The sequence below is a fragment of the Leopardus geoffroyi genome, chromosome C3 (assembly GCF_018350155.1).
Source record: "Leopardus geoffroyi isolate Oge1 chromosome C3, O.geoffroyi_Oge1_pat1.0, whole genome shotgun sequence".
Taxonomy (NCBI): Eukaryota; Metazoa; Chordata; class Mammalia; order Carnivora; family Felidae; genus Leopardus; species Leopardus geoffroyi.
Genome location: NC_059338.1, coordinates 96,271,568 through 96,294,986, shown reverse-complemented (window position 1 = coordinate 96,294,986; position 23,419 = coordinate 96,271,568). Strand labels below are relative to the sequence as shown.

At 32.7% G+C, this 23,419-nt stretch overlaps 1 protein-coding gene across 6 annotated transcripts in view; it reads right to left on the bottom strand.

The window, feature by feature from the left end:
• Window positions 1-23,419, bottom strand: part of CSMD3 (CUB and Sushi multiple domains 3) — a 1,255,667-nt gene that overhangs the window by 710,011 nt on the left and 522,237 nt on the right. For 3 of the 6 annotated variants that reach the window (XM_045453867.1, XM_045453870.1, XM_045453871.1), the window contains 2 exons: window positions 15,625-15,702; window positions 7,858-7,945 (listed from right to left, as the gene is read on the bottom strand). In XM_045453867.1, the coding sequence (XP_045309823.1) occupies window positions 7,858-7,945; window positions 15,625-15,702 (166 nt within the window). The remainder of the gene's footprint in view (window positions 1-7,857; window positions 7,946-15,624; window positions 15,703-23,419) is intronic. The other 3 variants (XM_045453869.1, XM_045453872.1, XM_045453873.1) reach the window with 1 other exon arrangement.

Below are 23,419 nucleotides of genomic sequence, written 5' to 3'. Positions count from 1 at the left end.
ATAGCGGCACTCTCAACCATAGCCAAATTATGGCTAGAGCCTAAATGTCCATCAACTGATGAATGGATAAAGAAATTGTGGTTTATATACACAATGGAGTACTACGTGGCAATGAGAAAGAATGAAATATGGCCCTTTGTAGCAACGTGGATGGAACTGGAGTGTGTGATGCTAAGTGAAATAAGCCATACAGAGAAAGACAGATACCATATGGTTTCACTCTTATATGGATCCTGAGAAACTTAACAGAAACTTATGGGGGAGGGGAAGGAAAAAAAAAAAGAGGTTAGAGTGCAAGAGAGCCAAAGCATAAGAGACTCTTAAAAACTGAGAACAAACTGCGGATTGATGGGGGGTGGGAGGGAGGGGAGGGTGGATGATGGGTATTGAGGAAAGCACCTTTTGGGATGAGCACTGGGTGTTGTATGGAAACCAATTTGACAATAAACTTCATATATTGAAAAAAACACAAAAAAACAAAACAAAAAACAAACAAAAAATACAAAAAAGAAAAATGTATGTTGGCCAAAGAATTTTACATGCTTGTAAACTGTCCATCTGCAAAATTACTTAAAGCTATTTATATACATCATCAAATCAATTTTTTTGGTGTTCAATGCAATAAAAATAACACTCATAATTTTTAGAAGTGAAAAAAAAAAGGAAACTACAAACCTAAAGGCTGGCTAAGTGACCACTACACATCTTGCAAACTGAAGAAATCCACATCAACGAGGGTAGGAGAAGCTGGGATAAAATGAATCCTACCCTTGGTGCAGTGACCCAAAACCAGGAAGAAACTCAAAACCCAGAGCTTCTCTCTGAGGATCAAAGAATTTGAACCTCACATCAGATATCCCAATATTTAAGATATGGACTTGAGAGATGAGCCCTTCCAAAATGTCTAACTTTGAGAACCAATGGGGCCCACATCCTGAGACCTACAAGATGACAGCAATCTGAGAGGGAGGTTAAAGATCTCAAGTGCTCAGATTCACCTGCCCCAAGTCCCAGTTCAGAGGCAGCCACTGTTGACCAGTGTAAAAGTGAAAAAGGGTCACCTGCTTTATTAAAGTGTTGGCCTGAGGGGCAGGCATCTAATTTAACATACATATCTAGAAGTTTGTTGGAATATTCTCCTAGATGGAGACTGGCAGGTGCCATCTTCACACTCTCCTTTTGCTGTGCTCCAGAACACTAATATTTCCCAGAAGGGAGCTCTCACAAGCATATGGCACCCTGACCTTTGTGGTTATAATTAGGGGACACTTCTTATTTGCCTGGCTCTGAAGTCTAAGGGAGCTTACCCTTAGCCCCATCTGTTCCCATGAGACTGTAGCAATTGGTGCCACGCAGAAAGAAATTTATACCCCTGTATGACACCCCTATATTGTGCACATCTCTACATTGCCTGGCTCTGGTGGCCAGTGGGACTTAACACTTGTGTGTCCCACAGGACTATAAGCAATGGAGAAAGGGTTTATATAACAGCTACCACCCCCAAGGCAAAGCAAGAGAAAATAGAACTAGGTCTTTCTGTTAAAGAGGCCCTGAGTTGTATGTTTGGGGTCTGGGTTTTAGGGGCTACTACCCAAGGTACACTCCTTGATTGTCTGGCTCTAGTGGCTGGGGGTTTCATTACTGGGTCCACAGGACTGTGGCAATCAGAAAGATGTTTCTTGGCAGGCTACCACCCCTAGTATGCTGCACAAATGGTGGAATGAACCACGCCCTCTAGTCTTTCTGTAAAGGAGGAGTCTCTACTTTTTCTTGGGCTATGGCTTGAGGGGAGGACTTCAGGTGTGGCCCACATCTATTGACCTATGGAACTGCTCTCAGAGAACACAGGCTGTGGACACTAATAAAGCAAGTATAGAGAAAACATACCTCAACATTATATAAGCCATATATGACAAGCCAGAAGCTACAGTGAAAAGTTGAAAGTGTTTCCACTAAGATCAGGAATAAGACAAGGATGCCCACTCTTGCCACATTTATTCAACATAGTATTGGAAGCCCTAGCCAGAGCAATTAGGCAAAAAAAAAAAAAAAAAAGGCACTGAATTAGAAAGGAAGAAGTAAATCTGTCACTATTTGCAGATGACATGAAATCTTACATAGATAAACTCAAACACTCTATTAACCAACTGTTAGACTAACAAACATACTCAGTAAATTTTCAGGATACACTAATAACTATCAGAATGAAAAAATAACAATAACAATAAGCAATTTCATTTACAATGGCATCAAAAAAAAATAGCGAGAAACAAATTTAATCAAGGACGTGAAAGACCTGTATGTTGAAAACTACAAGACATGGATGAAAGAAAATAATGACTCCAGAACTATCCCCATTATTCTTCTGCTTTATGTAATTTGATGACCCAGAGCTATTACCTGTCTGAAGTGTGTCTATTCAACTTTCATGCTATTCCAAATTTTTTTCTAGGTCTGTCACGCCAAGAAATCACTCATATCTATAATCTTCTTGCTGCCAAATTTAACAGTCTTCTGCCTGTCACTCTCAGTTTTTCAACCGCATTGACCACTCCTCAACCTCTTTTCAAGAACTTCCTTCTCTTGTTTCCCTCCTATTCCTCTCACCACTCATGAGCATGATTTGATGGCTCCTTGTGTTCCATCATATCAAATAGCATTGATCTTTGGGACTATGTCATAGATGGTCTAATCTTTTTATAGAGTCTAAGTGATGCAATCTACTCATGTTGCTTTAATATTATTTATAGTACCTACATGCTGATGGTTCCCAGCTATCTCTGAATTTCAATTACATTCAACTACAAATGTAATATATCCATGTGGAAATCTCTTAAGTCATGTAAATTTTAAAATCTCAAAACTGAACTCTTCATTTTTCCTCCTCAAACCTCTGGACTTCTACACTTAATTAAAGATTATCATTTAGTCCATTCTCATGATATTCAATCCCATCAAATTAGGAATCACCTCTTATTTTTTCTTGCTTTCCACATCAAATTATCATTGGATACTGAAAATTATATCTTTAAAGGCTATCTTGAATCTGTCTAGTTCAGTATATCGCCATAATCCAAGTCTCCACCATCTTACACCCAAACTACTTTAGTCATCTTCCAGTTAAAATTTCTGTTTTCTTCAATCCATCTATCTAAAATATAAGGGATGATATACTGAAAATATAAATAAGATCAGGTCTCTCTTACACTTCTTTGTAGCTTCTTACTATATATAGGTGACTTAAAGTAGCCCAGGAGTGACCATGTTGAACCAGAGAGACCTTGATCAGCCTAATGGGAATAGGTATTAATAGATTTCAGTAGATATTTCCATGAAGGTACATTATATCAGTCATTGGATCTACTAAGGAAGTGCAAAAATCTTTGTGAGTGTACATGTGTGTAATCTCCTGATTTTTAAATGCCGCTCTGGAAAACAGTGTGGAGGTTCCACAAAAAATTGAAAATAGTTCTACCCTATGACCCAGCAATAGCACTGCTAGGAATTTACCCAAGGTATACAGCAGTGCTGATGCATAGGGGCACTTGTACCCCAATGTTTACAGTAGTACTTTCAACAATAGCAAAATTATGGAAAGAGCCTAAATGTCCATCAATTGATGAATGGATAAAGGACATGTGGTTTATATATACAATGGAATACTATGTGGCAATGAGAAAGAATGAAATATGGCCCTTTGTAGCAACATGGATAGAACTGGAGAGTGTTATGCTAAGTGAAATAAGCCATACAGAGAAAGACAGATACCATATGGTTTCACTCTTATGTGGATCCTGAGAAACTTAACAGAAACCCATGGGGGATGGGGAAGGAAAAAAAAAAAAAAAAGAAAAAAGAGGTTAGAGTGGAAGAGAGCCAAAGCATGAGACTCTTAAAAACTGAGAACAAACTGAGGGTTGATGGGGGGTGGGACGGAGGAGATGGTGGGTGATGAGTATTGAGGAGGGCACCTGTTGGGATGAACACTGGGTGTTGTATGGAAACCAATTTGACAATACATTTCATATTAAAAATAAATAAATAAAATGTACTCTAGAGGTTACCACACACAAAAATAAATAAATGCTGGTTCCCATTTTTTAAAAACATTGTGAGCTTAAAACAAAACATATCTTAAGTCCAGATTAGGCTGAATGGCTGCCAATTTGCTTTCTCTGTGGGAGAGATCTGGTTTTTCCTTATCTCCTCAGCTTCATTCTATGCTTTTCTCCCATTTACATTCGATAATTTAGACTCACTCACCTTTATTTTCCTGGAATAGCTTGTCCTCAATGTGAGTCTTCCTTACTTATAGTCTAGATGCATAAAATTCTGGTATCAATGAGAGTAGAACCTTCTTAAAATGGGTGCATTCCCACCCTGACACTTTTACTCTCTCTTACACAGATGCTTTGTTTTTGTTTTGTTCTGTTTTTTATGATTTCACAACATTTTTTTCTAAATTTGTGATGACAACTGCATGTGCCATTTAATTGCTTATTGTCTTTTCTGCCATTAAATTCTAGGAACTATGGAGGGCATCTACTATGTCTGCTTTTGTATGTTTTATTTGTTCCTAGTACAAGACCAGACCTATAATAAGCAAATAACATACATAGGTAATGAATATATAAATGTTCACTGGACTTCTTTTTCTCTATGTATCACATTCTAATCATCCTGCAAGACCAAACTCAATGTTAACTTCTTATGACCCTTATCCCTAGCCTCCAAAAATGTCATACCTCCTCTGTGTGTCCTTAACACTTTACACATTCTTTTTTTTTTTAATTTAAATCCAAGTTAGTTAACATATAGTATAATAATGATTCCAGGAATAGAATTTAGTGATTCATCAGTAACATATAACACCTAGTGCTCATCCCAACAAGTGCCCTCTTTAATGCCCATACCCATTTAGCCCATCCCACCACCCAACACCCGCCAGCCACCCTCAGTTTGTTCTCTGTATTTAAGAGTCTCTCATGTTTTGTTTCCCTCTGTTTTTTTTTTTTTTTTTATCTTACTTTTGCTTCATTTCCCCTATCTTCGTCTACCATGTTTCTTAAATTCCACGTGAGTGAAATCATATATTTGTCTTTCTCTGACTATTTCATTTAGTGTAATACCCTCTAGTTCCAGCCACCACACATTCTTAAATCATAATGATTATACTATATTTTAGTCGGACTATGGGCCTCTTGATGCCTAACATCTATCATGGTGTTTAAAATATGATTACAAAGTAATCTTATAACTGTAATCCTCTACACTTGAAGGTAATTTAAATCACTATATTAGTCTATTTCCAATAAAACCAGAAATTTTTGCAAAAAGTGGGACCAAGTAAATATTCATACTAATAATTATTCTGCAAATCATATCATACTATAATAGTCACTAGCATTAATTGAATATTCTTTTAAAAACTTTTAATGTTTATTTATTTTTGAGAGAGAGAGACACACACAGAGTGTGAGCGGCGTGGGGCAGAGAGAGAGAGATACACACAATCCAAAGCAGGCTCCAGGCTCTGAGCTGTCAGCACAGAGCCCTACGCGGGTCTCGAACTCAACAAACTGTGAGATCATGACCTGAGCCAAAGTCGGCCACTTAACTGACTGAGCCACCCAGTTGCCCCTGAATACTTATTTTTCTAAATGTTTATTTATTTATTTTGAGAGAGAGAGAAAGAGCACGCAGGGGAGGGGCAGAGAAAGGAGGAGAAAGAGAATCCCAAGCAGGCTCCACACTCAGTGTAGAGTACTACAAGGGTCTCCAACTCATGACTGTGAGATCATGACCTAAGCCTAAAACAAGAGTCAGACACAACTCAGCTACCCAAGTGCCCCAATTGAATACTTATTTTGTCTCAAGCTGTATAATTACTACATGCATAAATCCTCTCATGTAATTTCCTCAACCAATGAAATAAGTACTATTCTCATTTTTAGATCTTTGGAAATAAGCTCTTAGAGAACACAAGTAGTTTATGGCAAGACTGGAATTCAAATGAAGTTAGTTTGACTTCAAAGCCTAATGTAAATATATGGACTAAATGGTCAGACTCTGGAATCAGGAAATAATAAGTTCAAATTTCAGTTCCATCAAATTATCTGCTGTGTAAACAGGGCTTTAGTTTTCTCATTGGTAAAGTGGGGATAAAATAATAAATACCATATATGATTTTATAATAAATAAAGAAGACATGTAAAAACAGAAAGTTGCTTATCATTTTGTAGTCTATAAAATATCACTTTTAACTATTGAGGCTGAGAAATTCAGTTGATTTTTAATAAAATCAAATTATTAAGATTAGAGTTTGACTAGATCTCAGATCTTTTAAATTTCTCTCGTGTTTTTCTTCAAACATTATCATTTATATTAATTATGGGGCTGAGTAAATTAAGTTCTGTATTTCTTTTAGAAAATTACAATTGTATTTCTACATGTATAGCAAAATGTAATTTTAAGTCATCTTGAAAGATCCACAGGGACAAAATTTCCATAAATCTCTATTCTAAGAACGATCTCCCCCACAACCCCCTGCAGGGATATTCTTTAGAGTATCATTTGTCCTTTATACAAATAATATACAGAAGTAAAAAATTGTAAGTGTGTGGTAGTTATAATTATGGTCATGACCAATATTTTTTTACTAAATATAATTTATTATCAAATCAGCTAACATACAGTATATACAGTGTAGTCTTGTATATACTGAGTATACTGTATATACTGTATGTTAGCTGATTTGACAATAAATTATTTTGGGGAGTAGATTCCCATGTTTCATCACTTACATACAACACCCAGGGCTCAACCCAACAAGTGCCCTCCTCAATGCCCGTTACCCATTCTCTTCACCCCCCAAGCCCCCTCAACTCTACGTTTGTTCTAAGTTTCTTACGGTTTGCTTCCCTCTATGTTTGAAACTATTTTTTTCTCCTTCCTTTCCCCCATATGTCTCATGGATATTTTGTAAAAATAAGTATTTGTGAATGTTAGGTAAATTATCATTTAATGTTTTACAGGATTTTTGGTATCTTTTATTTATAAAATGCTACAATCAGAGGACTACTAAAATTTCAAGATTTTTTAAAAATATTATTTGATAGTTATGCAAATTAATGTCTACCACAGTATACTACTTTCATTCTCTTGGTTGTTAGTAACTTAATTTTGAATTAGTAAAATAAATACTAATTTTAAGACGGAGATAAAACATATTCATTTATGTGTACTTCTGAAAAATACTTATGTTTATAGAATATTTGCAGGAAGATTTCATAGACAGTACCTCATTTTTTTTAATGTTTATTTATTTTTGAGAAAGAAGTAGAAAGAGTGTGTTAGAGTGGGGAGGAAAACAGAGAGAGAAGACGACAGAGGACCCAGAGCGGTCTCTGCACTGACAGCAGTGAGCCCATTGTGAGGCTTGAACTCACAAACCACGACAGCCTGGCAATACCTCATCTGAAACTCACCAGTATATGTGGTAAGTTCGATTTACATGTTACAGAACAGTAAACTCAGGCAGACAGAATTCAATGACTTACTCAAGATCAGACAGCCATTAAGCAGAATTTGAAATCTAACTCATGTCTTTCAAATCCAAAGCCCATGATTGTTCACTTACTACATGACAAGAAATTAACTGTTTAACTCCAGGAAAGTACCCTAATAAAGTTGGTATGTAATTAGACACTTTAAAGTAATGGAATATTAAATAGTAACAAATAAGATCCAGCTACCATTGTTTTTAATCACCCAGTCTTCAACTCCATAGTATTATTCTTTAATTTTAAATGAAACAAACTTCAACAAAATAATGAAATAAATAACATAAAATATTACCTAAAATCTGATCCAACTCTCTTCCCATTTTCTGGTTCTCCTGGATCTGGGCATAAATTGGAAGCTGTTTTGATACCTCCTTCATTTACTGTAACAACAGAAGAAAACAAAAGAATCAAAACACGTATGAATAGAAAATCAAGAAAAATGTTAATTGAAAAATTTACATAAAACATATTCTTATATTTTAAATAATCACTGTAGTTTATATATATAAATGTGAAATATAAATTTATAACCTAGTAATAAAGACAAAGCATTTTTTCTCTTAGTGGACCTATAAGTTTCATGTTCAACTTCAATGGCATACTATTCTGAATAGTAACACATTAATAGTTAACACTTTATTTTTAATTACTATCAAATTGTGAAGTCTCTGGGAATTCATTCCCAGGGTGCTAGTGCCAGAGTTTCCACTAATTATTGGCAGCAAAGAAGTCACTAACACTTATAATTGTGTCATTTGGGTACCTACTATTTTTAAGTTGCAATAGGAAAATAAGACCCTATGGGAAAAGTTGAAGATTATTAGCACTTCTTATCTGATATATACCAAAGCAGTGTGTCCTGCCAATGTTAAAGTAAAACTATGGTTCTAATTACCAGGCATGTCCCTAAATTATGACATAATGCTGAAAACCAAATAATGGCTTTACTCTCTAGCCATTTACATGATTATGTTTCACTAGCCATCATACACATTCTCAGCACTTTATCAAGAACATTCAATTATTGAAAGATTTCTTAATATTTTCAATGAGTGTGATCACAAGGGGTAACCAAATCCCCAAGACAGATATCTTAATGCAAACGAGTTTTAAACCTGATAGTTTTGAAATATGCGAGTGATATTGTTTCATAAGTTCAATCTTGTAATGAACTAGAGAATAACTGCTACTTTGTTCTTTATCAACTTCTCTGCATTTTGAGGAAAGAATAGGACCTGAGTGGAGATTCCACAGAGAAAAAAAAGCAAAATTTTACAACGGTTCTCGACCTACACTGTGGATCCAAACCACTTGTGGACATTTCTTTAGGGATGAAGATGCTTATTTCTACCTTTAGATATTCTAACACAATTACTCTAGGGTAGGACCCTGGGCATCAGTTTTTTGCCTGGTTTGGTTTTCAGTAATCCTTAAGGTGATTCTAATGTAAAGTCAGTGTTGAGACCTACTGGTCTCCGGCATCATTTAGTTCAGATTGATCAATATGTTCAAACTGATTTATCAGATAACAAGATAACTATCAGATAATGTCCCAACAGTCATAGCTCTGGTAAAATTGTCATATTCCCAATTAGATAGGAAATTTTCCATTTGTGTCTTTCATTCTATAAAAATCACTTTCCTAAATATCCCCAGCCAATATCCTTATTGACAACTTTATTACATATTCACTGATCCCTGCAAAATATGTGATAGTTTTACTTTTTTTGGTCTGCTTACTTGCTATTTCATTCCCTTTTACCATTTTTTTTTATCATTCCCTTATTTTTGATCACTCTCTTACTTTAGACAACTCTCTTACTTTCTAGTGGACAAATTCAAAGGCATTGACCATGGTTCTCTATATTTTATATTTCACTCATGGCTTGAAAAAATTACCTCTTTGCTAACGAGTTCCAATACATGTTTTCATCATTTTTTCCCCAAGCTCATTTTTCCTCCTTCAATGATCTCCTAAGTGACTCCACCGAAATATCCAACGTTACCTCTTGTGCATGCTCAGATCCAATCTAATCACTGATGCTTTTGTACACTCCATTATCATTCACCTCCAATCCACCTTGAGTACTAGAGGAGAACTAAACTTCCTCAAACAGTTTTTATTAATGTTCTAATCTTCTATGATTTGAGATTTCTACTATATCAGTTTTATTTCCCACTAGTCACCAAGATGCTTCCATAACTCAATCCAAAGGTTTCTAAATCATTCTGCAATTTTACTAGTTAGCCATGTTTACCCCATGCTTTATTTATATTTTCTCCAAGTCTCCATGTTTTTCCTTTCTTCCTCCTTAGCTATCAAAATTCTATCTAGTTTTTAGACTCAGCCCAAGTCCCACACTTTGCAAAATACAATCCCTAATTTTTCCAGATTATTCTAGTCCTTCAAATTACATTACATCGGAAATTTTATGTTTAGTTTTTAAATTATTTATCGTGTTATAGATTAGTAGTTTCCCATTCCTTAGTCATACATACAAAGAGATTATATACTTGATAAAGATAAGGGGGAAACAATTATTTTAAATACACCCACAATGCCTAGATAGGTGTTAATAACCTCTGAGTAAATATGCCCTAGTAGTTTAATTAACAACAATATCTGGTGTATTGTTTTCAATGAATCAAACATTTTCTATTGGAAGCACTCTCTTATCTTAAAATAGCTTTTGAAAAGGTTGGGGTTTATGTTATTTAAATGTGGCTTTTTGACATGGAATAGATACAAAGAAAGGAATGGCATGAACTGGGCTTATCTACTTCATTACAATCCAATGTATAACACAGATTACAAGTTAATTTAGAAGTGATCTATGAATACATTATTAGAAAATAAAAAATTTTTTAATTCATTTTTTCCATTTCATCATTATTACCTCAAAATATAAGCCTGTGTTAATATAAATTTAAAAAGTAGCTAATGCTTAACAGGGTACTGTGTCAGGAACTATTCTACATCATTTATCAACTCATTTAATATTCACAACAATCTAAAGGGTAGTTACTATTATTACACACTTCCTACAGGTGAGGAAACTATGGCAGGGAGAGGTTAAAAATGTTTCCAAAGTCATATCTGTTAGTGCCTTAATCTAGGTTTAAACCTTGGCATATTCATTCAAAAACTTCTGTTGTTAAACCCGAAGCCCTCCATCCTGTCCAGAAATCACACTAAGGCAAAATGGCATCACTAAATTCAATCCTCTTTACCAAATGTTTTATCTTAAGATGCAATACACATACATACTTTTTACCATTTCACTTAATTAATTCATGTATTTATTTATTTATTTATTTATTTATTCAGTTTATTTGGAAGTATCCTTTAAACCACTGTTTTTGATTATCTGCAATAGGGGAAAGACTTTCCAATTTAAAATGTAAAGATAATGGGAGAGCTTCTGCATGATACATGTATTTAATACTCTAAAACATTTAAACTAAAAAATAAAGAACAAAGTGTATAACATCTTATTTCTCTGAAGTATAGATATTTCATAATTGCCCACAGCTAGTTATACCAAGACATTCAAATGTAGTAGTTTTTATTCAAAAGTTGCTTTTTCTACATAATGCTATTTAAGCAATTGGACAGATCTATCCTGTTTACTTCTTTAAATGTGAGCAGTAATTCACAGATGGTAAGAACAGGAGTGCTCTTTAAGCGTTTAAGTATGGGGCACCTGGGTGGCTCAGTCGGTTGAGCGTCCATCTCTTGATTTCAGCTCAGGTCATGATCTCACGGTTCTTGGGACTGAGCCCCGTGTCAGGCTCTGCACTGAGAGCACTAAGCCTGCTTAGGATTCTCTCTCCCTCTCTCTGTGCCCCTTCCCTGCTCGCACTCTTTCTCTCACTCTCTCTCAAATATAAATAAATAAACATTTTTAAATAGTTTAATTACATGGACAGGGTGTTGCCTCTTGAAAAGAGTATCGCTATAGGGAATATTCTTTTTTCTCTGATCTTTAAGGATATTTATTATACCTATTATTATTATTATTATTAATGCAACATGAGTTCTTTGTCACACACAAAAGTGGATAAAAGAGGAGAGGGCAAGTTTTACAGATTAAAAAAAAAACAAATGGATTGTAATTTCTCATAATACTGAAGTTATGGGTTTACAGGTTTATATGGGTTCATAAATAGGCTACAGTAGTCTTAATTAATTTACCACAATATTCCATGTTTGAACTTAAAAACATAAACTTAGCCAATATAAAATTATAATAGCCAGCATGTCACGAAATATTCTACATCTTTTACGTGTATCAACTCATTTACTCTTCCCTACAATCTTTAGGGTAATTTTTTATAAGCAATTTATTTCTGAGATTCTGATTTTATATCACACAGAATTTACTCCAAAAATAAAAACAAATAGATTCTATATAGAAGTTACCTCTATGTCACCTCACACAGCTGGTTACATTGCCACTTTTCTTAGACTGTTTTTTTTATATTAGATTTTAAAATTTTATTCCACCTTGTAAAATACAGTGTTTTAGATCTTGTTCTGAAATCAACCATCATGGACGTTGACAGAATGTTAGTTTATACTACTATATGACCTACAAAGAGTTGACTCTTAACTCATTTAGCTTCCCAATAAAATGTTGGATCCTTGCTAGCTGAGACTATATTTTATTCACTCTTTTACCTTCTTAGTATAGCATGGTGCTACCTTGGAGAAATAGCTCACACAGAATTGTAGAATGAATAAATAATATGAAATGAATGAAAGTATGGATTTGAAGATAAAATAAAATAATTATACATTATGAGAAGCTTAGAGTCTCTTCATAATTCCATCTTAATACTTTAGAAGAACTAGTAGAAAAGTTAGTAACACTACTAGTTCATTAAGTTCAACATTTTAAAATACAAAAACATGTCTTTACCTTTAAAATTAAACAAAAATCAATTTGTTTTCTATTTTCTGACAAACCTACCCTTTTGGGTGAAAAAACAAGGGAAACAACAAGGGATGGATAGAGGTTTTGGAGTTTGGATATTAATTTGGAATAAGAATCTAAGTTAGCATTTAAACACCCAAATGCTCCCCATGAACACGACTGCCGTTTTCTGAATCTGTTATTAATTTGTTTCTTAGTTAAATTTTAAAGGCACTACTGTGGGAAGACGTGCTTTGGCAATGTGTATAGATCAGTCCTCCTCGCTTATGCTCACTTCTGGCAGTTCCAGTAACAGAATGGACTGTTTAAAAAAAAAAAAAAAAAAAAAAAAAAAAAAACCACACATACACACAAGCTCTTTTGTTATTTTTTTTCATTTGAAAGGTTTATAGGAGATAAAAATTGTCTCCTTTAAAAATTATTTGGCCCATGGGGTGTCTGGGTGGCTCAGTCAGTTAGGCGTCTGACTTCGGCTCAGGCCATGATCTCACAGCTCATGAGTTCGAGCCCCGCGTCGGGTTCTGTGCTGACAGCTCAGAGCCTGAAGCCTGCTTCTCATTCTGTCTCTCCCTCTCTCTGCTCCTCCCCTGCTTGTGCTCTGCCTTTCTCTGTCTCTCAAAAATGAATAAATGTAAAAAATTTTTTTTTAATTATTTGGCCCTGTGTTGAATAAATGATATCAGAGAGATGAAGACCCAAGTGCTTACTTGTTAACCACTAAATAATAATGACAAAAATTAAAACAATATAATCCTTTTCTATAAACAACCATAGAGAATGTAGTTTTGATATTAGTTAGGAGTTATTTGAAAAAAATGCACTGAAATGAAATGTCATATAATGCTGATGTATTATTTTGTGACTATAAGAAATTGGCAATACATAATTTGTTTTTATTTAATTGTGATTATTTTAAAAAATGTAAAAAATCACAATATTTTTTTATCTTTTACACAAAATGTAATAGATAAATGCAAATTATGCTTTAAAATTATGAAATAAATTAACATTTATTGCTTCACGATTAACTTTTTTTTTTCCTCATTAACTTTTCTTCTCCCAATTTTAAAACCAATATTCTTTAAATAAAATATTTTTAAAAGAATTAGTTTTTTTCTCTGGGGTACCTTGGTGGCGCAGCTGGTCGGGCATCTGACTGGATTTCGGTTCAGGCCATGATCTCATGGTCTGTGGATTGGAGCCCCATGTCAGACTCCACACTGACAGCACAGAGCCTGCTTTGAATTCTCTCACCTTCCTTCTCTCTTCCCCTACCCTGTCTGAATTTCCCAGGACATCTGAAAGCTCGGAGTATACAGCACATAACATTTGTATAGCCAAAAGGAGGAAAGGGTGAACCAGCAGAATTTATAATTCTACTTAGAATTCCAAAACAAATATACTGGCCAAAACATTAGAAAAAAAGGTAGTAAACCTACTATTTAAGTCTGCAAAGACTTAACTTTTATTTCATATTGACATGATGAAATTTGGTAGGTCAGAATATTCATCTAATAACTTCTTTCCCTTTATATGTCCTATTATAGGAAAAATGCCTTTCCAAAATGTTTTTAACAATTAATATATGAAAAATTACTCTAACATTATTTATTTCCCTGAAATGGGTAGATATGTTTTTAACCCCTCAAAATAGAATAAGAAATTATAATTATATAGCTAAATACTTTGTAATGAATTATTTAGTGCTTTGTAAAATGTAATCTAATTTGATCAATGATTTCCTACTTACATCTGCTATTTTTGGCTTAGTATTCTCAAATCTAACAAAATGTAAAATCACATTTTAAAATTATTACACTTTAAAATGTTTGATCACATACAGGCTCTGAGTTTTTTTGATAATTGATGTAATTGCTCAAATTCTGTCATTTACTGTTATATATACAAGTCACTAAACATGAAGATAAAATTGTTAAAGAAATAGCTATAAACTCATTTCATCAGATTAATTGGAACTGAATAAAATAATAATGCTAAAATATATTCCTGTTAAAATATAACATATGCTATTTTAATAATCTTATTAACTATCAATGTATCATTAAAGAAGTCAGATGTGTCATGAATGGTTTCTTTCAAAATTATATATATATATATGTGTGTGTGTGTGTGCATACACACACACACACACACGCACATATATATAAATATGTGCACAATAAGGTAGAAAATTTTTTTAAACTGCTGTTGATTTATAATACAAACCCAAAAAAATATTTTTGTTTATAGTGATATATATGATTGCCCTAATTCAGTGATTCTTAATTTGAGATTCAAGGATGAACTTCAGATGATCTATAAATCCATGAATTTTTTTTAAGTTTATTTTTATTTATTTTGAGAGAATGATAGAGAAGCAAGTTGGGGAGGGGCAGAAAGAGAGGAAGAAGGAATCCCAAGCAGTCTCTGCACCCTCCACAAAGAGCCTGATGTGGGGCTAGAGCTCGCTAACTGTGAGATCATGACCTGAGCTGAAGTCAAAAGCGCAACTCTTAAGTGACTGAGCCACCTAGCCACCCCTAAATCTCTGAATGTTAAGCAAAATTGTGTATAAGGCAACACATAAATAAGTGTATTTCAGGCCACCTTGTTATTTTCAAGAGAAAGCAAAAGTTAATTCTATAGTCAACTAATTAATTTACAAAAGAGTTGACTTAAAGGGTGTGGATAACTTAATTTAAATTGAGGATATATTTTTCTCTTAAATGAAAAATTACGATTAAATTAATTTTTTCCCTAGAAAAATAATTATGTCAAACAAAAATCCTTATAAGAAATCACCAATTTAAAAACTTTCACTATTTTTTTTTTTAATCTCACATCCTAGAATTACAAAACTAGAATGCTATCAACATACTAGCTCAAAGAATTTTTTTATGTCTGAAACAGCGTCAGTTTGGGAGCTCCCCACATCAATCCATTAACTCAATACACATTTAAATACAAGAAAATATTGAATAATAATCATGCATGTTATATAGGTATTAATGCAGTTAATTTGGTAAATACACAAACATTTTAAAAGAACACACACAAACAACACAGACACCACAAACTTCACTCTTGCACTAGAGAAAGTAACAAAAAAGGAGTACACTCACAGATAGAAAACTTGTTGCTGTTGTCTTTCCCTGGAAACAATTTAAATCCTCTAGATTTAAAATCTATGGCCTTTTTCACTAGTTAAGAAAACAAACAAAAACATGTATCAGGATATACAATTTTAAAATAAAATTCAAGTTAACAAATTTTGTTAGCATTGAATTATCCAAGTTAAAGAAACTGCTTTCTTAAGCCTGACATAGGGTACCCAGAAGAAAATAAAAAAAAAAAGAAAAAGAAAATACAGCAATATAATCACTGAGTAGTAAAATACCAAGCAGTACAGAAAGAGTTTAAGTGTTCTATAGGGAAAATCCTGGATATATGGGTAGATAGGTTTTTAAATACTATGCAAGTTTTTATAGGAGAGCAAAATACTACCAGTTTATTATAACTTCAATCCATCAAATTGTATGGAAAAATTAAACTAGGAAAATAAAAATACTGAGATATTATAAAAGTTTGAAAGATTTAATGAACTTGGTTCTTAAACTAATATATTTTTTAGGTAATTTAGCTTAAGTGGAATATTAGGATACATTTAAGAAAATGGTATAATTGAAAAAACTTAAAATATATTATGGTATTTCTGCCAATGACCATTTTCTTTCATAATTATTGCCTTAACATTATGATTGATGCCCATTCACAATCTATAAAATTTATAAACATGAACTACCTCTATTTGGAGTTCATCTGAAATATTGCTATTGTTTTTGATATTATGATATTGAAAGCCAATATAGGAGGCTGGTATATTTCCTGTGTATTGTACTAAAATAGACATGACTAGATTTACTTAAAAGATAAATTCAATGAAGTAACTGATATATTTTAAAAACATTTTTTTCAAGTATTTTGAATGAAGGAAAAGAAGTATTAGTCTTTTAAGAATAAATTACTAGATTCACGACAGTTTCTATGTACTTTTTAAGTCATAAACAATGACACCAAGTGAAATAAAGGAAATCTATTTAATTGAAACCCCACCCGTGAAAAAAAAGTTATGCAACCTGATCTAATATTTAAATATCAATTCTTTTTAAAAAAACAGCATTACTAAGAATGAAAGGTATATATTTAACTTCTTCAATTATAATTTAGAAATTTTTACATATTGCTTTTTATAAGATTTATAGGCTAGGGATTATTACATCAGGCAACTAGGTTTTGTTCATGCCATGAATTGAAAAGAAGGAAAACTGACTTTTGTTAGATGGTTTAAAACAACCATTTCACAAATTCTTATCTGCTATTTTACCCACTTAGTTCAAATCATGAGTATTTTATTGGTTTTGAAACATTTTAAGGTGATTTATTTCCTCAAAATTAGAAAGGTAGAGATAGGGTCTGATGAGTTACTGGAATATATAGTTATGGACTATCTATACACACTGTTATAAAAAATAAGGAAATGACCAGTAAAGGAAGATTTGAGACCTGATTCTTAGCAAATTATTAGTTGTGTGATTTTGGACAAGAATCTTTTTACCTCAGTCTCTTCTCTTAAAATAAGAAGCTAGGGGTAGATGACAGCTCAGCCATTTGACAGTTACGAGATTCTTATCAGAAAAAAGAAATAACCACCTCTCTCTCTCAAATCGTGCTTCTGTTGTAATTCTTTTCTACACCTCCATCCCCATGGTGAGCCAGAGGTTAATTCTACTGGAGTATTCAACTGCTCTAAATTTAGCTCTCCCACTTGTGAATTTTCCTGCTTTCTTAAAATTCTTCTTAATAAAATGGGCATTTTGTGTTTTGAGGCATATTTCTGGATAATCCCAATCCAAACGCGAATTGTAAGTAGGAATTCTAACTCTACCTTCCTCTGCATTATAACATTTGACTTCAACAACTGCAGGTGAGTCTGAAGATTTCATGAGAATTTTCACACAAAATTTGGAATTCTTTGAGAAATAAAGATAAATAAATGAAACAATTGTAAACCCAGAGGCGAAAATTGAAGACAGTTCAGAGGATGAAAAAAGATCACTTCTATAACGTGTAACTGGGACTGAAGAACTTTGAAAACTACAGTGGTAGAGTGTGTGTGTGTTTGTGTGTGTGTGTGTGTGTGTTTGTGTGTGTGTGTGTTTGTGTATGTGTGTGTTTGTGTATGTGTGTGTGTGTGTGTGTGTGTGTGTGTGTGTGTGTGTGTGTGAAGGTTTATGAGGGGTGCTTAAGGTGATTATTGGGTTGGGTGAAGTCAGGAACAATGTGTATCTAAGAAAGCATCACCTCAGACCAAGGAGTTCTAGTTTTCTGGTTCTAAAGGGACCTAGCTTTGTTACTATTTTTTTTAAAAAAAAAAACCTCATTTTTCATTTTAAATTGAAGAAAACAGTCCATCTTTTAAAAACATATTACAATGTAATACAGATGCAGAAGATGGAAGGCCAGGAGAATATCTGTTTTAGAAGAAAAAAAGAATGGAAAATAACAGAAAATTTAAACCCACCAGAAAAATTTAAAGTTAAACAGCAAACACATACTTTGTTTTTTTTTTTTATGATTTCAAGTAAAAGAATATAATATATATATCACTTTATAAATAAACTGAAAGGACAAATATTTCAAGTACCAACTGCAAAAACCCTCTTCTAAATTATATATTGATGAAATGTTAAATCTCAAGTATATGCCATAAAATGTGCATTTTATTATGCATTCCCAGGTATATGTATGAAATAATAACATACCATTAAGCAATGAGTGCTTTTAAGTAAATACAACTTATCATGAAATTGACCTGATCTTTTCAACAGGTGTATATCAGGAATGAGCACTTAAAATTTATTTTATCATAGAGATATATTAAAATATGTTGTGGGCTTTTATGCAAGTTAAGAAAATGTTAAATGATGGTATGTTGTTTGTGGCCATTCCTTTCACTGTACTCTGAGCTTCTCAAAGACTGAAACGTGGAACTTCTATGAGTGTGTGATTGAATGAATACCTGCAGTGTTGCCAATCCTGGCTCATTTAACCAAAGACATTTTGTCGAGAGTATTTCTTTTATTAATCATAAATGAGAAGGGGGAAAGTGAAAAATGAATGAATATTCAAGTAGAAGTATTTTTATGTATAAAGCTATTTTTAAATCCATAATAACTATGTATGTTCTAATACTTTTATTAAAAATGTCATTAAATGCAAGACATGTAGACATGTGCACAAATATCTATTTCCTTTGTTTTCTTCTGTCTTCACATGCTAAGCAATTTTTCGTCATTTTTATTTATTGCTTTTTTGGTTTGACTTAAGCATAATGGAAATATTCTAAAATATAAACAAACTCTGGCAGAAAGGAAGATATTAGGGCAACAATCAAATTCACTTTTTTTTTTTTAAGTTGTAAGCTCTGAACACAAGAAAAATCATTTTGTGTGTCTGTAAATCTTTGTTATATAAACCACTGTAGGGGATTAACACTGCAGTATTTTTAAGATCTATTATTGTTCTATCATCTTCAAAATCAATTTGAATTCTAAAATGCATTTTAAAAATTACCTAAAAATGGTGATTGATGTTTCTTAAAACTCATGTAACGTCCATGTTAATCAATTGAAGTTACTTATTTGAAATTATTTCATTTAGATTTCAATGCCTATTATTAACATTAACCATATATACACATACATGGATAAAGAATTTGATTTTGTTCAAACATTAATGTGTGTGTGTGTGTGTGTGTGTGTGTGTGTCCGTCCGTGTTTGTGTGCATGCGCGAGCGCGTGTGTGTTTGTAACAGGCAGCCTATGACTTTATTTTTATGTTAGAGAATCTTTACTAGTGTAAACTGAGAACATGTGGTATTACTAGCAGAAAATCAATTGGAAGGTAGTAGATTTCATGCTGGTGCCAGTGTTTAATGTTAGAAAATTCACCATATCACACAGATGTGATAGAGGGAATTCAACCATTAGTTGGAGGTTTGGAAAAGATGATCTTTAACTGTTCTGTCACTATGCTTCTAAAACTTACAATCATAAAACATCTCCTGGCCTCAAATTTCTTAATTGAAAATTAATAAACTCCTCACTACATAATCTCAAAAGTCATATACCTATAATTTTATAACCATATTTTTAAATTCTATTTCATTGCTACATATAGACAATATGTAATTTTGCAGAACTTTTTTACCTTTGAAAAAGAAAAAACAGACATGTTTAGTATTATGGAGAACAGTTTTTCATTGGAAAAATCTATTCCAGATTTCTATGGGATTCTAGTAAAATAACAATTGCATTACTTATTAAGTGTTATCTTTCATTTTCTACCGAGGTTATATTCTAACACAATAATAAAAATGAAACAATGCAATATTGTTTATTATTGTAAACATCCAAATTTGTAGCGTTTATTTTGATAATAATTTATCTTGCAAGTGTCAGTAGCTGTATTATAAATTGATGATTAACTCAGATTACAATGCTTCCAAAAAGTAAAGCACTCTTTTGAGAAAGTAAGGTATTTTTATCTTATTGATTTGGCGGGGTGGGGGTGGAGGGAAGGCGGAGTTACTTTTGCTTCATCTTAACTTTTCAAATGTACGATAATACATCTGCTTTTGTTCTGTGTTTGATATCATGGTTTCTATATGGGGTATAAAATTTTAATTCTTTATCTTGAATTAATTACAATTCTACTTTTATCTTTACACTCAATAAATAAACTACACTAATAAAATGCCTTTGGGTTTTATTTTGGTTATTAAGGGGTGCCTGGGTGGCTCAGTCCATCACACATCCGACTTTGGCTCAGGTCCTGATCTCTTGGTTCATGGATTCAAGCCCTATGGTGGGCTCTGTGCTGACAGCTCAGAGCCTGGAGCCTGCTTCAAATTCTTAGTCTCCTTCTCTCTCTGCCCCTCCCCTGCTCTCTCGCAAAAATAAATAAAAACATTAAAAAACACCCTAATATGTATGGGGTGTCTGATTTAGAGAATATAGCACATATCACTATTGAGAGTAGATTCATTTCCATCAGTACTAAGAAATATAACCAATCATCGGCTAGGAATTTAATCACAGATCAACTGAACGTTAAAGAATGGTGTGTTATTTGTGGCATTTCTCCCGTGCGGCTAGGTGTTGGGAGACCTGTGTTCTAGTCCCAAAACACAGGGGACAAGTGGTTTAACTTCTCTATTCATTTTTAAGAGATTCATTCATTTATCTAGGTGAAGAATTTGGACCAAAGGGAGAAGGAAAGACTGATGTATTCTCAATTCTATCCCCAAATTCAAAATATATTCAGAGATTATACAAGTACTAAACTACGTTAAGAGAATACATTGTTTGTTTAAAAGTGAATGGTGGCTCCATGCAACATTGAAATTTAACACCTTTTTTTCTAAATCCTCTAGTGTCAACTTATTCAGCATGACGGCTGCTAATTGGTCATTCCTTCCACTTTATCCTTGGAAGAAGAAAGATGGGGACACTATACTGACATCAGGTAGTATTCTTGCAGTGTCTCCTTTACCATCTTTCATGTAAGACTTACCAGTGGATACAAATTTCTGCAAAAATAACTTTGCATTATAAATATTTCTATAGAAATTAGAGGTATTTTGCAATTAGGTCATGTTTCTGGATTATACACTATAAAGGCATAATAGAAAATTCAGCAACATATTAGTTAGTTGCTTATGGATCTTTGTAAAAAGGATTTTACTTCACAATAATTTAAAAGAAGAGAAATAATACTGGCCACCACTTGATGAAAAAGGCAGTGATGTAACTAAATGTGTTCAAAAGCACTTAAAAACTCATTTATAGAGACTTATGTATTAAGCATATGCAAGATTCAAACTATTCTCAAATTTAAAATGATGGATCTGGATTAAATTTAGTAAGAAACTATATATATACTTTATTCTGTAAATCTATCATATTATCTCTTTTAAAATTACTAGGAATAAATATGTTTCAGACACTCCAATTTTCTAAATCCCTAAACTTTGATTTTTGCTACTCCGCTAACTTATGGCTAGCACTTTATCCTGCATGTAAAGTGTATAAATATAAATTTATGTGTTGCCCAATTTTTAGTTGAAAGAAAATTTACAATTATATATTGTACCACTATGCTTAAATTCTACAACAAATTTCAAGTATTGGAACATAGCAAGAGTTTAACAAATGTTAGTTATTTTTATTATTATTATTGCCAGTTATAATGCTAAGAACTAGTCAGTTTCAGAGGCTAATACAATTGGGGCTGCAATATTCTAAAAAAATAAATAAATAACTATTCTGTGTTATGTCTTTTTCACTGTATGGACATGGTAGGTACATATGTTTATGTTAAATCATCTACTTTCCCTGGATTTCTAACTTAAATTGTTAGATGTGTATCTCCCTACATCCTTTAACCAAAAGAGTAAATTTAATAAAAAATATATAGACACATCCCTAGATATATGAACATACTCGTTTTTATAAACACAGGTATACTAATTCAGCATATTTAAGGCATCCTTGTGACAGGCCCATTTCATTTCCACTTTTACAAAAAAAAAAAAAAAGATTCTTAAGCTATAAGTCTAAAAGTTTTAATGAGATCAACCTAGACCTTAGATATTTGAAATCTTATTTTTCAATCATTTCAGATTGAGAAAAAAAGTGTAATTTTTTTTTAAGTTGGAAAATTAAACAGAGTGATCAGAGTGGAAAAGACACATCGTACTTTATAAAAGCAAGTTACTAATTTTCACAGGTCTTCTGACTTAAATTAGTTTTGTTGCTTTTTACTTGATACACTGGATGGACTAAATAATTGGTTGAAGAAAATCACACAACTAATTACTGGATAAGGACTCTAAAATTTGATTTGGGCTTTCTTCTCTCCCAGAAATGGAACAAATTCAGGAATCCAAAACACTGGTATAGATACCAGCAGACGCATCCGCATTGCCTGGCGTAACAGGTCTTACAGTTATGGTATGCTGTAAAATGTCAGCATTATAAAAGAAATGTGGAATTTTTTATATTCTCTTTAGGGACTCTTATAACTGGCATAATAAAAGTCACCATATGAGAAGACTCACCAATGGTGAGTTCACAGACATTTTTAACGCTTTTAAAACTGTCTCAACCTTTGTTTTCATCTTTTTTTTGATAGTTTCAAATGAAATTTTTATTATCTTTAGTCCTATAATTAAATATTAAGATTCACTCCATTCATTTAACTACCCCCCCTTTTTTTTGGATATATTCTTTGAATAGAAATGATTTTCTAGTTGTTTTGTTTGTAATTTCTGTTCTCTTTTCATAAATTCATTTTATTAAGGATAATATAACTAAAAGTATTAACATGAAAAAAATAACTTTTTTTTTTTTTTTTTTTTTTTTTTTTTTTTTTTTTTTTTTTTTTTTTTTTAGTGGGACGGTTAGGATAGCCCTGGTTTGCGAAGGGGATGCCTTAGGAAATACAAAGATTAGGCAAAACTTCTCAAATAATATCAACAAAAACATATATATCTCTGCAGGTTTATAAAAAAAAAAACTTTTTCTTATGCAAAATAAAGTAATTTTGTGTCCCATATGTGTTTTACACTTAACAGCACAGATCACTTATGTATACTACAATGCCTTCCAATAAGAAACTAATTGGGAAAAAGCAACTGTTTGAATAATAATGACCACAGTTAATGAATATCTTCAGACAGAAGCAGTGGTATATATTCTTCCACTACAAATATCGCTAGTGCAGTGAATAATTTCAAGTAAAAAATCCAGTATTTGAAACCGGTAACAATATTACTTTAATCGGTAACAATATTTC